Source organism: Argiope bruennichi, chromosome X2 (assembly GCF_947563725.1).
Source record: "Argiope bruennichi chromosome X2, qqArgBrue1.1, whole genome shotgun sequence".
Classification (NCBI taxonomy): domain Eukaryota; kingdom Metazoa; phylum Arthropoda; class Arachnida; order Araneae; family Araneidae; genus Argiope; species Argiope bruennichi.
In genome coordinates this window covers 17,182,654-17,195,842 of record NC_079163.1, presented here as the reverse complement: position 1 = coordinate 17,195,842, position 13,189 = coordinate 17,182,654, and the positions used below count along the sequence as shown (strand labels likewise).

The 13,189-nt window shown below is 32.1% G+C and overlaps 1 protein-coding gene across 3 annotated transcripts in view; it reads right to left on the bottom strand.

Annotated features, from left to right (window-relative positions):
* Window positions 1-331: 331 nt before the first annotated feature.
* The window catches only part of LOC129961076 (uncharacterized), a 71,656-nt gene continuing 58,798 nt past the window's right edge, over window positions 332-13,189 (bottom strand). For 2 of the 3 annotated variants that reach the window (XM_056074884.1, XM_056074885.1), the window contains exons 2-3: window positions 12,854-13,014; window positions 332-1,935 (exon numbers count right to left, since the gene is read on the bottom strand). In XM_056074884.1, the coding sequence (XP_055930859.1) occupies window positions 1,718-1,935; window positions 12,854-12,992 (357 nt within the window). In that variant the 5' untranslated portion in view covers window positions 12,993-13,014 and the 3' untranslated portion in view covers window positions 332-1,717. The remainder of the gene's footprint in view (window positions 1,936-12,853; window positions 13,015-13,189) is intronic. The other variant, XM_056074886.1, reaches the window with a different exon arrangement.

The window sequence follows — 13,189 nt, the reverse complement described above, 5'->3', positions numbered from 1 at the left end:
CAGTGATAAAATTTAATGGGTTTTTGGGCTATATGTTTCTTATTGTAAGTACTTGATTTTAAGACAGTATTTACCTGAAATTATTTGAATTTAAAATAATGTTTATTAACTGGCGTGTTTAAAGAATAATAATATTCATAACGCTTGAAATACTTGTGTAAAAATGCTGAATAATTATGAAAATTCATTTTATAGAATTTAATAAACAATTTTTCCATTCATTAATAGATACTGAGTGTATTTACAAACTATATGTGTAAGCATTTACCTATATAACAATATTTTAAATTACAAAATGGTGATTTATTTTGCAAATTTAATGTTCTGGATATGAAATTGTGACAGAATAAAACAGTATTTTGAAAATTAATGTCATCTACAATTATCTCTTTAATATATGCATTTTACAGAAAATCTAAAAGTTTTGAATTCTTGGTAGATACAAAATTCAAGCACTTTTCCTATAATTTAATTTGTATAATGAATTATAATTTTCAAAAGAAGAAACCTCAGAAAGAAAAGATTGCACTGGATAAACATTTAACAATAAATTTTAATTATTATTATTTTGGGGAGAGGAGGAGGGTTCTTTATAATTACGGAAGGATTTGATATTTTTATTAATTTTTGTGGTGTTTGGGATCAGCAATTTTTTTAGAGGGGATGTGGCAACAGATAAGGAGACAGACCTCTAATTTGTTGCCCAACGGCATACGAGCAATGACCTTGATTTTGAGCCTATTGAGTTTCTAAGTAGGAATTCGCTTGAAATTGAAGCTTAAATCTTTCCCACATTAATTAAGTGACTTATTATCATAACAGGTTATGATTAGTGTAGGAAAATGTGCAATTTTGGCGATAAAGCTAAATCTTCTGCGTTTAATTCAATACTGAGTTGCTTTGTTGATGATGAACGTTTCGACTTTTATTTTCTTTTAATTTTATTAAAAGTTCCTGGGTAATATTTGCTCGCATCTTTTACTGTAAAAAGCCCGCTGTCTTTTTTTAAATGAGAAGTAGTATAAAAATTTTCTGATTATAAAAATTTAGTGTAGTATAAAAATTATCTGACGTTCCAGTTATTTCGGAGATAAGAAATTTTAGGGTTGCCAAGTCTTCATTTATGTAATAAATAAATTCACTAGTAATATAGTAATATTTGAAGTTTTCTTATTTCTACTTCTTGAATTGGGCTCTTAAAACATTCAAATTTCTCCTTTTCCCATTTTATATATACATTTTGACTGTGGTTCTCTTCAAATCCTCAAGAAAAAAAAAAGATTCAAATTACAACAGAGCAAGTGTACACGAAAAAAAAAAAGTTCTGAAAAATCAAAGGTTAGGATAAGTAAACATCGTAGAAATGCTTTCAAGGAGCGATTTTCAAGAAATTTGTCAAAGGGAGGGGGTGCCAAAATTTTGAAAATGAGATTTAACGGTAGACTTTTTGTAAATAATTATAAACCGACTTTAATCTAAACTGTGTCCTCAATAAAAATAAATTGAAAGCAATATTTTGTACTTTTAATAATGCTGAATTAAAAACATCATAGAATAAAGAAAATTGTAGTGTAATTTCCTTCTTTAAAAGAAATTCTTTAATGAAATATCCTTTGTAAACTATGCTGATTACCACAAAACATTATTTAACTTTATAAAATAAGTCACAAAATTTCATGTTTAGATCTAATTACAATCATATTGTGTCAAAGAAAAATTATTTTGCATTTTTGCAACTTCCGCACATGCACCCTCCTTCGTCGCTGCTGCTCTCTTCACTGGTGGTGCTCTCTTCACTTAAGTTGAAGTCATCACTACTGTTGCTGTACTCTTCCCTCTCCTCTCCGTAGCTCCAATTTTTATTTTTCTCATCACGGCACCCTCCGCACTTATCGGCACATTCTAAATCCATTTTTCTTTCCCCTCCTGGACCTGCTGTAAATAAAATAAATAGCTTTTAAGATGATCATAAAATAATAACTATAAACTGTAAAAAAATTTTAAAAATAAACTTCGCTACTCATTTGCAACAAAAATCGCGTTTTTCCTTCTTGTGGGATTATTTAACATACACAATAGACAAATTAGACCCAAACGACAAAAATTGCTTCATGCATAAAATTCAAATACCTGTATTATCTGTAGCTAGAGTAAAATTACTTGCTTTTCCATACAATTATTGAAGTTGTTGAACCTTTTGATTCATTCATAATCGACCACACATACTGTCTGTTAATGTATGAATGAAATTTTATATCAAAGTGGCTATATGTGTTTTCGAAATCTGTGTGTTTATGAATACTTAATTTCTTGGACCTTATCTGCAGCCTCAAACCTTTCCATTACCACACCTTCATGATGAAATTCATACACTTAAAAATACGGACTTTTAGCTTAGTTAGATGTTGATCTTCTAGAGGGATCATAAGCTTATAGTTCCCAAACCCAAAATAAATCTTTACTGGCGAGGAACTTATTTTCTTCGACAATTGTATTTGATTTGGAAGCATTAGATTTGTTACTAACGCGTTTTTGACATTTTCTCCAATCGAAACCTTTTTTTTTTTTTTTTCGTCGTTTATTGCTTCTAAAACATTCAACTCAGTCTTGCCATTAATTTCTTGCAATGTTTTGTGGGTAACATCTTGTAACAGAAGAGGATAATTAAGAGGTTTTCATGAATTAATATTAGCTCAAAAGCTTAGAGTCTTTGTTTTTTCTAAAATATTAGCAACAATGACAGACTCTTGATTAATTGCGGCGTTGAGAGCGCTTTTTGTCATGTAATTAACAATCCCACATGTTAACCTGCTTCCTATTGTTGTGGAAGCTGTTATTCCTGCCGTTGCATAACTTCCATTATTTATAACATACACTGAACTCTCAGTTAAAACATTATCAGCTCCTGCGTTAACTTCAATCAAGTCTACTAATGAATCGATCAAAAGTTCTTCCCTTCGGACAAGAGCAATTGTCAGGAGCGCGCCTATAATTATATTGCCTCATCCACCAATTTCTACATGACGTAAAATAATTATAATAACATAAAAATGAGTTAATATACCTATTATATCTTATATTACATTTCTTAAAAGCAATTACAATTACCACTTTAAGTAAATAAATTAATTAAATATACCAATTTTGGTTTTATCCGTTTTGTAGAGCATTTAATTCATCTTTACAGATATTTTTTAGATATGATCCGTATAAATTACATTAATGCGTCATTTTTATTTCAGATCCAGAATCAATTGTATCTAGCGTTGTCTATAAAAAAATTCGACTGATCTTCACAGATCAATGGGAGACGGAGTTTTAACAGTATATAGATAATGCTCGTAACTGTATTATGGCCTTTCTACTAAAAAACTAAAAGCATTGGTATACCAGTTGCAATTACGATTCAAATAAAAATTTCATTGGGCTGGAGTAAATGTATGTCTTACGCATTCTAAAGCTACTAACCTTAGTGGAACTACGAGTTTCAGTAAGCACAATATAAAAACCTTCTTCACGATCTTTCCACTGTCTTTGCTAGATTCAAATTTCGGTGTAAAGATAGTTACAATGTTGATGAGATTGGATTGATAACGGTTTAAAAACTGAAAATAATTGCCAAAAAAGGTATAAAACAATTTTGTTTTTGACATTTCAGTTCCGCTCCCCTCTCCCCCCCCCCTGAAAATTTTTAAACATTACGTCCTTTTGAACGCACATGAATGATGGGTCATCAAATAATTTTGACTGGATGACTGGTAAGGATTTTTGAGCTTCATGGGATATTTTATAAAGTTTACCTGTCACCAAAAAATTATGTATTACATGTCCTACTTCTTCACAATCATCAGTATAATCTCGATGTACCAACACTGAACTTCGTCAAAGAACACGGAATGATTTTTTAAAATCTTTTCCACCTCACATATTATGTAAGTTGCAAACATTAGACAGGTCTATATTTCGTCTTTTTATAAAAATTCATTTCCATTAATTCATGGGTGAGGAACTACCTTTGAAAGGCTATGAACATGCATAACATCACTTCTTTACTGAAAGGGATACTATCAAATGTTATAACCCGGAGAAGATTATGGCAGCTGGAACCTAGTCATCTTAATGGGACTTTTTAGGTGAAGATTTCTGGTCATCACCCACAATTAATTGATTCATTTGATAGATGAAACGTTGTGGTATGGTGTGGCAACAACAGTAGAGGTCCTTTCATATAAGATGGAAGCCCTTCCATATCTCCAGAAGGATCTTCATTAGTCCCTTGTTATGATGATTGCTTATCAGACTAACTTACGAAATTAAGCGTGAATTTATGAAGAATAAAGGCCATAAAATTATTATTCCACAGAAATTACAAAATAATAAAATTATCTATTACATTCTTTGTATGCATATGTAACAAATAATTTCAAATAGTGTAATAACCTCCCCTTTGTGGGGCAAGGTTGTTATATTCATATATGTATAAATCTGTTAATAGTTATGAATTATCGTTATCAAATCATTTTTTAAAAAGTTATAAATTTTTAATATTTAGAATAAATTTTAAAGTATATTTAGTAAAGGTTCTTGTAATAGTTTCTTTTAAAATATATATATGTTGTGTGTGTGTGTGTGTAATGATATTTTAAAATCCCATTTAAATCCTAATTAATTTAACCCATAATAACTTAATTCTAAAATGTTCTCTTATTTCTTGATCCAATTCCACCTTTTTTTTTTTTTATTTAGTTAATGTTACACGAGCTCTATGAAACTGCTTTAATCAATACTTTCACACGCTCCAAGTGAAGAGATAAAATTCTGTCATGTAAAGCAAATTCTTCTAAAAGAAGCCGAAATTCTCTTACCTAACTCGGCACATGTAAAGAAATCTCTATCAGAATCTCATAATATAAAATCATCGGAGAAAAATATTTTGCTTTTGTGTCGTGCTGTAGATTGACGTATCTCGTCTCTTCTTGCTTGTACATAAATTATGCCTTCCGGGATGGAATAAATCGATTTTTTTTTTAATTCAAAAGTGTCTTCTCTCTTCGGCCACACAACTGCTTAAGAAGATATGTGTTTTACATTATATATATACCACACACACTGCTCAAAACAGCTAGGGGGTATTATGAGTTTGGACATAAATTGAGGATGAGGAAATGTTTTTGTGATTAATTTATTATGTATAGATGATGTAAGGTATGAGAATAGGGAAAAGAACAACTAATAAGAAATAATTAAATTTTATTGATGATATTTAACGTTAAAATAAAAAATGCACTTTCGTGCAAGATATGCAAACAAAAAAAAAAGTGATTTCTTGGATAGAAATGAGTTTTAATGAGGGATATGGTTTCCCCTGACCGAAAGCAATGTCGCACACCTACGAGGCATCGATTCAATGAAGTTACCAATAAGGGACTGGGGTATTCTCTCCCATTCCTTTTGAAAAGAGCTTTCCTGCTGCTGTATTGTTTCTGGAGATGATGAGCGACTAACAACGTTTTTCCCCAGAATCTCCCAAATACAATTCTCTATTGTATTCATATCTCGGGAATATGCCGGCCAATCCATTCGAAGAATTCCTTCTGTCCAGCTGTCCACGATGTGGCCTGGCGTTATCATCCACAAGAATGAATTTATCCCCGATCCAGTGACGGCATAAAGGACCACAACAGGTCTGAGCATATCATCCCTATATCGCTGAGTCGTTAGTGCTCCATTTCTGATAATGTACAGGTCGGTGCAGCCATTCATATAAATACCAGCCCAGACCATCACTCCACCTCCACCAAATAGGACACTTTCATGCACAAATGCAGGATTATTCGAGTTCCAGGTTCTCTCCAAATGAGAATCCGCCAATAGTCAGGCTGTACATTAAAACGGGTCTCGCCCGTGAAGAGTTCCGTCCCCATCTGAGATGTTCCTGTGTCCACCTTCTGCGGGCAGTACGGTGAGCTACTGTTATCGAAACATAAACCATAGGTCTGCGAGCATACAAACCCACATTTCAGAACCGGTTTCGAATAGTTCGAGTCGAAACTCTGGTGCCAGTAGCGCTTAGAAAGTGCTGTTGCAATAAAGTGGCATTCATAGTGCGGTTTCTTTTGGCCATTAATGTTACATATGCATTTTCATTTTGTGTTGGTCGGAGGCGTACGACCTTTTCCTGATCTTCGGTGAATACTTCCAGTTTCCAAAAACCGATTCCATAGTCTGGAAATCACACTTTGAGAAACTCCTTGCATTACAACGGATTGTGTTTGGCCTGCCTGTAAACGACCGATAGCCCTCCAAGCTACCGATTCATCCAAGTTATATTGCTGAGACGTAGCATTCACTGTTATAAAACATTCAACACGTATCAATTGTTTTTAATCTCCTCGTACCGAAAGAATGCCGCAGGTCGCTATTCACTCCTACGTTTTTCTACGTCACAGAAAGAAAGAAAAAATTACGTATTCCCAACTTTGTAAACATTATACATTTCCTTTCGAATCTCTTCTTTTTCAGTTTTGTTCAAAAGGTTGTCGTTTATATAGTTGATTCATACTGAACTCACAATATCCCCTAATTGTTTTGAGCAGTGCGTATAAACATATTTTAGCAGTGGCGTGGCCAAATAGAAGAAACTTTTGAAATTTTTAACATCAATTTATTTTACCACGGCAGGCATAAATTATTCAAAGCGATTAGCCATGCTTCAGTCTACACAGGATCAGAAGAGACCAAAAGTTTTCCCTTCAGTGGTTTTACTATGAGATTTTAATAGGGTATTCTATGACACATGTCGATTTAGGCAAGGAAATTTTAGGTATCTTTAAAAGAATATTGTAAGCATTACGGATTTTTATTCCTTCTCGGAGAGTGAGAATGAAGAATATGGGCTAAATGAATTAGAATGAAGTTAATATGGGCTAAATTAAGATAAAAATTAGGAAATTAATTTGATTTTAAAATATCATTACACACATATATATAATTTCAAGTTGTTAGAGTAATTTTCTGGTCGCTGGAGTTCCGTCTTCCTTGTAACTTTAACTTCAGAGTTGCATGGGCTCATAATTTTACATTTTAAATTCATTTTAATCCATCCATTCCGGAAAGCAATTTTATTTACAAGCACAGACGCGGACAAGGCACGTCCGCCAAAGTACGTCGCAAAAGCAGAAGTAAGGAAGGGAGGGCGCGAAACAAATGATCACTAGTCTTATGTAACATGGGATTTCCGGCCACGTGGCGATTGATTACACGTATTGACCTTTGACAAGGGTAAGGGCGGGATCATTTTCACTTGATACATAGAATTGATTGCGCAGTAATTTTTTCACAGATTCTTACGTGGAATGGGATTAGGAAACAAGAGAACACTTTAGAATGACCCTGACATGGGCCGAATTAGGAAAAAAATTGAGGAAATTAATTTGGATTAAATTAGATATTAAAATAACATTACAATCTTCCTCCCACCGCAAGACGTGGAAGTGCGTCGGGGCCCTTCGACGCACAGCCATACCTTACAGTGGTATTCAAGCAATAAATTAAAATTTAAAGGCATATTGCAAGTGATACCCAAGTTTCCTTTAAATATTTAACTTCATAATCAAACATACTTAGTTTTAAAGACCAACGAAATAATCTTCCCCTTAAATTTTTAGCATTTTTAAGCAGTATGATCAGTACGAATAATGAATTTTTTTTTCCATGTAAATAGTAATAAAATTTATCAAGAGCATCTACTATTGCTAAACATTCCAACTCAGTTATACAAAAAAAATTTCATAAGGGCGGAAAGTTCTTGAATGATAAGATACAGGATGTAATTTACCAGAACAGTTTTAGAACAGCTCCAATGGCTACCTGAGATGCATCACAAAAAACATGAAGAAGTAAATTAGGGTTATATAACTATAACACTGGTTTAATTATCAATTTATTTTTTAATATTTCAAAAGCATTTTTACAATCTTCTGTCCATTGCCATGGTGTGTCTTTTTTAAGAAGATTATTTAATGGTTCTCTAATCTTAGCATAAGAATCAATAAACTTGTTATAAACATTTACCGAGCCAAGAAAACCTTGAAGTGGTTTAACATTTTTTGGAGGTTGTAATTTTTTAATACTTTCAATATTATGATTATCAGGAGAAATGCACCCTTCTTTGACTTCATACCCCAAGAAATTAATTTTATCTTGAACAAACACACATTTAGAAAATTTTAATTTAATGTTTCTTTTTCGCACATTTGAAAAATCTGTTTTAAATGTTCATCTAATGAGTTAGAGAAAACTACTATGTCATCAAAGTAGTGGCATGCAAAATTAGAAAATTTATATTTATTTGAAACTCTACGAATAGTTCAATTGAATATTGCAGGTGCATTTTTAAAGCTAAAAGGTGAAATTCATATAAACCTTCAGTAGTTACAAATGCTAATTTATATTTATCTTGTTCATGCAAGGGTATGTGCCAATATCCAGATGCAAGATCCAAAGTTGAAAAACTTTAGAAGTACTTAATTTATCTAGTAAAGTATCTATTCTAGGTAGAGGCTCTGCCTCAGATTTGCAAGGGGAATTAATTTTACGATAATCAATATAAAGTCTACTTTTTCTATTTTCATCTCTTTTATATGCTAAAGTTACAGGGGAGGAATAGTTAATAGTAGATTCTTTTATTAAACCTGCATCTAACAAATTTTTAATTTGCTTATTTATTTCAATTTCATCGGTAGCAGAGGTTCTATAAGCCCTTTGTGTGACACTAGTAAATCAGATGTTAAATTTATTCTAGGAGGTTCCATTCTTATTCTACCAACATAATATTTATTTTTTGCAAACACATGAGAATATTCTGACACTAGAGATAGCACAGGTTCAGATAGTTTGTTTACAGTCAGAGGTGGAAACATTTCCTCTGAGGTATTCACTACCTTGACCGTATTATCACCAGTGTTATTTTCAACAATATGTAAAGACATATAATTATTATTGGTATACAAGTTGGTGATAATTTTTCCATTTTGAAATATTTTTATTTTATCAGAATCTATAATTAATTTATATAAACTACAATCTGGAAGTCCTAAGATGATGTATGGTAAAGGATTGTCCATAATATATAATTTGATTTTCTTATTTATTTAGCCAATTTTTAAATATATATCACAAATTAGGGTTAATTGGAACGTTCCGTGAGCTTGTTTGACTCTAATAGGGTTTACATTCTTTCTTGTCAAGTTAAGTTTTTGCACAATATCTGCAGATATAATTGTAGGAGTGGATCCTGTGTCAATAACAATATTTACATTGGTCTGAGGGTTATAAACATTGTCCAAGTTAGCTAGACTTGGTAAAGTTGAGATGTGTCCGGACACTAATAATTGTAACTGCCCTGGCCCAGGGGCCTCATTAGAAGAATTTGGTCTTATTTTAGAATTTTGCAAACAGCCAAGAAGGACTTCCATGCGCCGGGAAGTCAAATTGGCTGTTATTGGATTATTGGTCATAAATTGAGATTGATAAAAGGGACATACTTGTGTCCAATGATAAACATTTGGAATACCTATTTGAGTGCAAATTCTACATGGAGAAGATGGTAATCTTTGTTGAAAATGTAAATTATGACTATAATTATTGCAATTATTTAGACATGGTCTTATTGAATTTTGATAATTTTGTCTAAAATGATTTTGAACTCGAGGTACAAATGAATTTTGAAATCCATAATTAAAATTATGCCTGGGTATGAAAGATGGTTGCCTTGCTCTGATTTCATTACTCCTGCCTGGGTTTGGTTCTGAAGATTCCATTTTTAATAGTTTAGTTGTTATTGTAAGTCATTTTGTAAGGGTAGAAGAAGCTTTTATGCTAACTAATTGTTTTAGTTGAGTTGGCAGTCCATCAGTAAGACCTTCTAAAATCAGTTGTGGAGTAAAGCCCAACTGTCTGCCACAATTTAATTTTTGATTAAAATAATCAACTAATTTAACATTTTTTGAATCAAATTTCATTTGTGATAAATCGGAAAAATTAACAGTATTGGGTTGAATAAACTGTTCAGTTAATATACAACATAAATAAACAAAATTATCAATATTTAAGCAACTAGTTATATAATGGGTTAAAGCTAACCCTTTTAGAAATTTAGCAATATTTTTGATTTTCCACAAATCAGTTTTTTTTTTTTATTTTCTTGACAAATTTTATTGAAATATCCCAACCATAAATCCACTTTCATGCCATTTTCGGGATCAAAAGAGATTATGGAGGGTTCTATTTGATCATTTTCTTCTTTATCAATTTTGTTTTCTGAATTTTGACGGTCAGACATATTTGTTTTATCTTGGTTAGTCATTTTTCCAGATCTTAACAACATTGACGTACTCTTCACATAAAAAACATTATTAATTAATGCATAAAATTTTAAATAATACTATGAAATAATTTGCAATAATTCTAAAATCTAAATATGAAAATCAAAAGAAAAGAAAAGCACACATTATTAATCTTGATTTTCACTCGTTGACCCAAGAAACACGAATCACTTTTTAAGAAATCGCAAAAGGTAATTTTGAGCGCTGATTAACTGGAACTTCTCTATGATGACAAGAAGCACAAAAACACAAGGGTATTGAGCCGGGGTGGCGATGCGGTAACAGGAAGGGAAGCATCGTCATTCGTAGAATTTCAGCGACGTGGTCGGATTTGAAGACGCTATGACACGGGAGATAACCCGGCAGGGTCAGCAAACAAGCGGCCGAGCTAGCACGGAACCATCTTCAGAGTAATGGCAAATCAAGGAGCCCTACCGTAACATCAAATTGCCTCTCATCCCAGGGATTTAATTCTTTTAATTCATTTTAATATTTTTTTCACAGGAGACTATCCTTGTCGACTAAATAATATGTAAGCTTATTTTGTTTGAAGCAGAATGCAAGTTCGAAGACATAGACGAGACATTTTACATTTTAAATTCATTTTAATCCATCCATCTCCGGGAAGCAATTTTATTTACAAGCAGAGACGCAGACAAGGCACGTCCGCCAAATCGCAGCACAAAAGCAGAAGTAAGGAAGGGAGGGCGCGAAACAAATGATCACTAGTCTTATGTAACATGGGATTTCCAGCCACGTGGATTACACGTGGCCGGAAATCCCATGTTACATAAAACTAGTGATCATTGTTTCCCATGTTACATAAGACTAGTGATCATTGATTACACGTGTTGACCTTTGACAAAGGCAACGGAGGGATCATTTTCACTTAATACGTAGAACTGATTGCGCAGTAATTTTTACATAGCTTCATACGTGGAATAGGTTCAGGAAACAAGAGAACACTTTAGAATGACCCCGACATGGGCCGAATTAGGCAAAAAATTTAGGAAATTATTTTGGATTAAATTAAATCTTAAAATATCATTACATATATACATGACTGGTCCGATATCTCCTACTACAGTTTATTTGACCACTCCTGTGATCTCTGACATTGCTTATATTATGTCGTATTATTATGTTAAGGAGAGAGCAACCAAACTTAAAACATGAAGACAATACAACTTTATAGTAATTATAAGATTCAATAATAATTGGATTCTTGTTAAAATGTACCAAAAAATATTCGAAGAAGCAGAAAAGAGAAAGATAATTAGAAAATTGAAATTATTCTGTGTCTTGTAACAATTCCAAAAGGCATGGTATCTGTTTTTCTTCGAACTTGATAGATTTATGTAAACATTTATAGTGCTTAAAATATATTTTTTAAATGTTTATATTCAATAAAATTGAGTATCTAAGTGCGTATTAATTATATGATCTGAGGTCTGAGGCTGTTTATCAACAAATTTTTATTTAAATGAATAGATTTCATACTATTTAAAAAAAAAGTTCTGTTGCTAATTATCTCAAAGGTTTGATTGATATTTTATTTTTACATGTTAAGATGGTCTATTTCTAACTGTTAAAATAAAGATTTTAGATACTACATCCCCCCCTTTTTTTTGTCACTGCTATAGATCTAAATGTATTACATTGCACAGTTAAAAAATGAATCTTAATTTAGATTGCAAAATTGGAAGAGAAGTGGTATAAGTATCATTTAAACCTAAGAGTTACTTCTGTTAAAAGTTACTCTCTGTTACTATACTTCTAATTTGATTTATTAAATTAACGTTGAGTCTTTTGGTGATGCATACATATTGCAAATGGATTTCATAATTTTGAACAGGAATATGTGGTGAAGACAGCATCTGGATCGCTTCTCTACCCTCTGAGCTTATACTGTGCTGATAGTCATAGCATTATAAATTACAAAGAAAGTAAAAGTTATATTATTGTTATCAAGTACATCTTAAACTGAGCACTTCTTCCCCTCAAATTCGAGGAGGTTTTCTGAAAACTAGCATTGAAGTGAACATGCGTCTGTGCATTTTAAAAGGATTAATATAAAATCAAATGCGGGTATTATAATTGCGTTATAATTAATCATAGTTGTATTTTAAGCATATTACACGCTATTCTTATGATTATTTAATCACTTATATTTCACAATTAATATTCCAATTTGTAAGGAAATAATACGATTTTTAAAATCGATACGTCTCTATAGGCCCTTTCAGTGGGAGCACCTAAGTTCTAAATTAAATTGTAATGCGCCTGAGTCTGTTAGAATGGGGGTACGTCTTTTTATATTTTCAAAAGCGACCATGAAGAATTCTATTATGATATCCTTCTGTCCATAAAGCTCTTTAAGTTTTTTTTTTTTTTTATTCACGTGAATTCTCAGAGAAAATTAGGTTGGAAAAGTTTTAAATTTTAAACAGCCAAGAACCTTTACTTACGCTGGGCATCCTCTATTCCTTCCATCTTCGATTCTTCATCATGATTTCTTTCAGTTTCTTCAGGCTCTCTTTTTTTTCCACGTGCTCTTGCTTCTGCTTCTTCCTCTGATTTCCGTTTTCTCGACATTTTTGTTTCCATTTCTCTAATGATTTAAGCTATCCTATAAAATATAGAAAGAGAAAATGAAATCTAACATGATATCGTAATTTTGCTTACAAAATATGAGTAAACAATGTTTTTCAGGTCATGTCGAAAGTTTTAGCATAATGGAGTCAATTCGTTCACGTGACATAAGTTAAATTAATTTTAGAATCTGTTGCATAAATTTCAGAAGG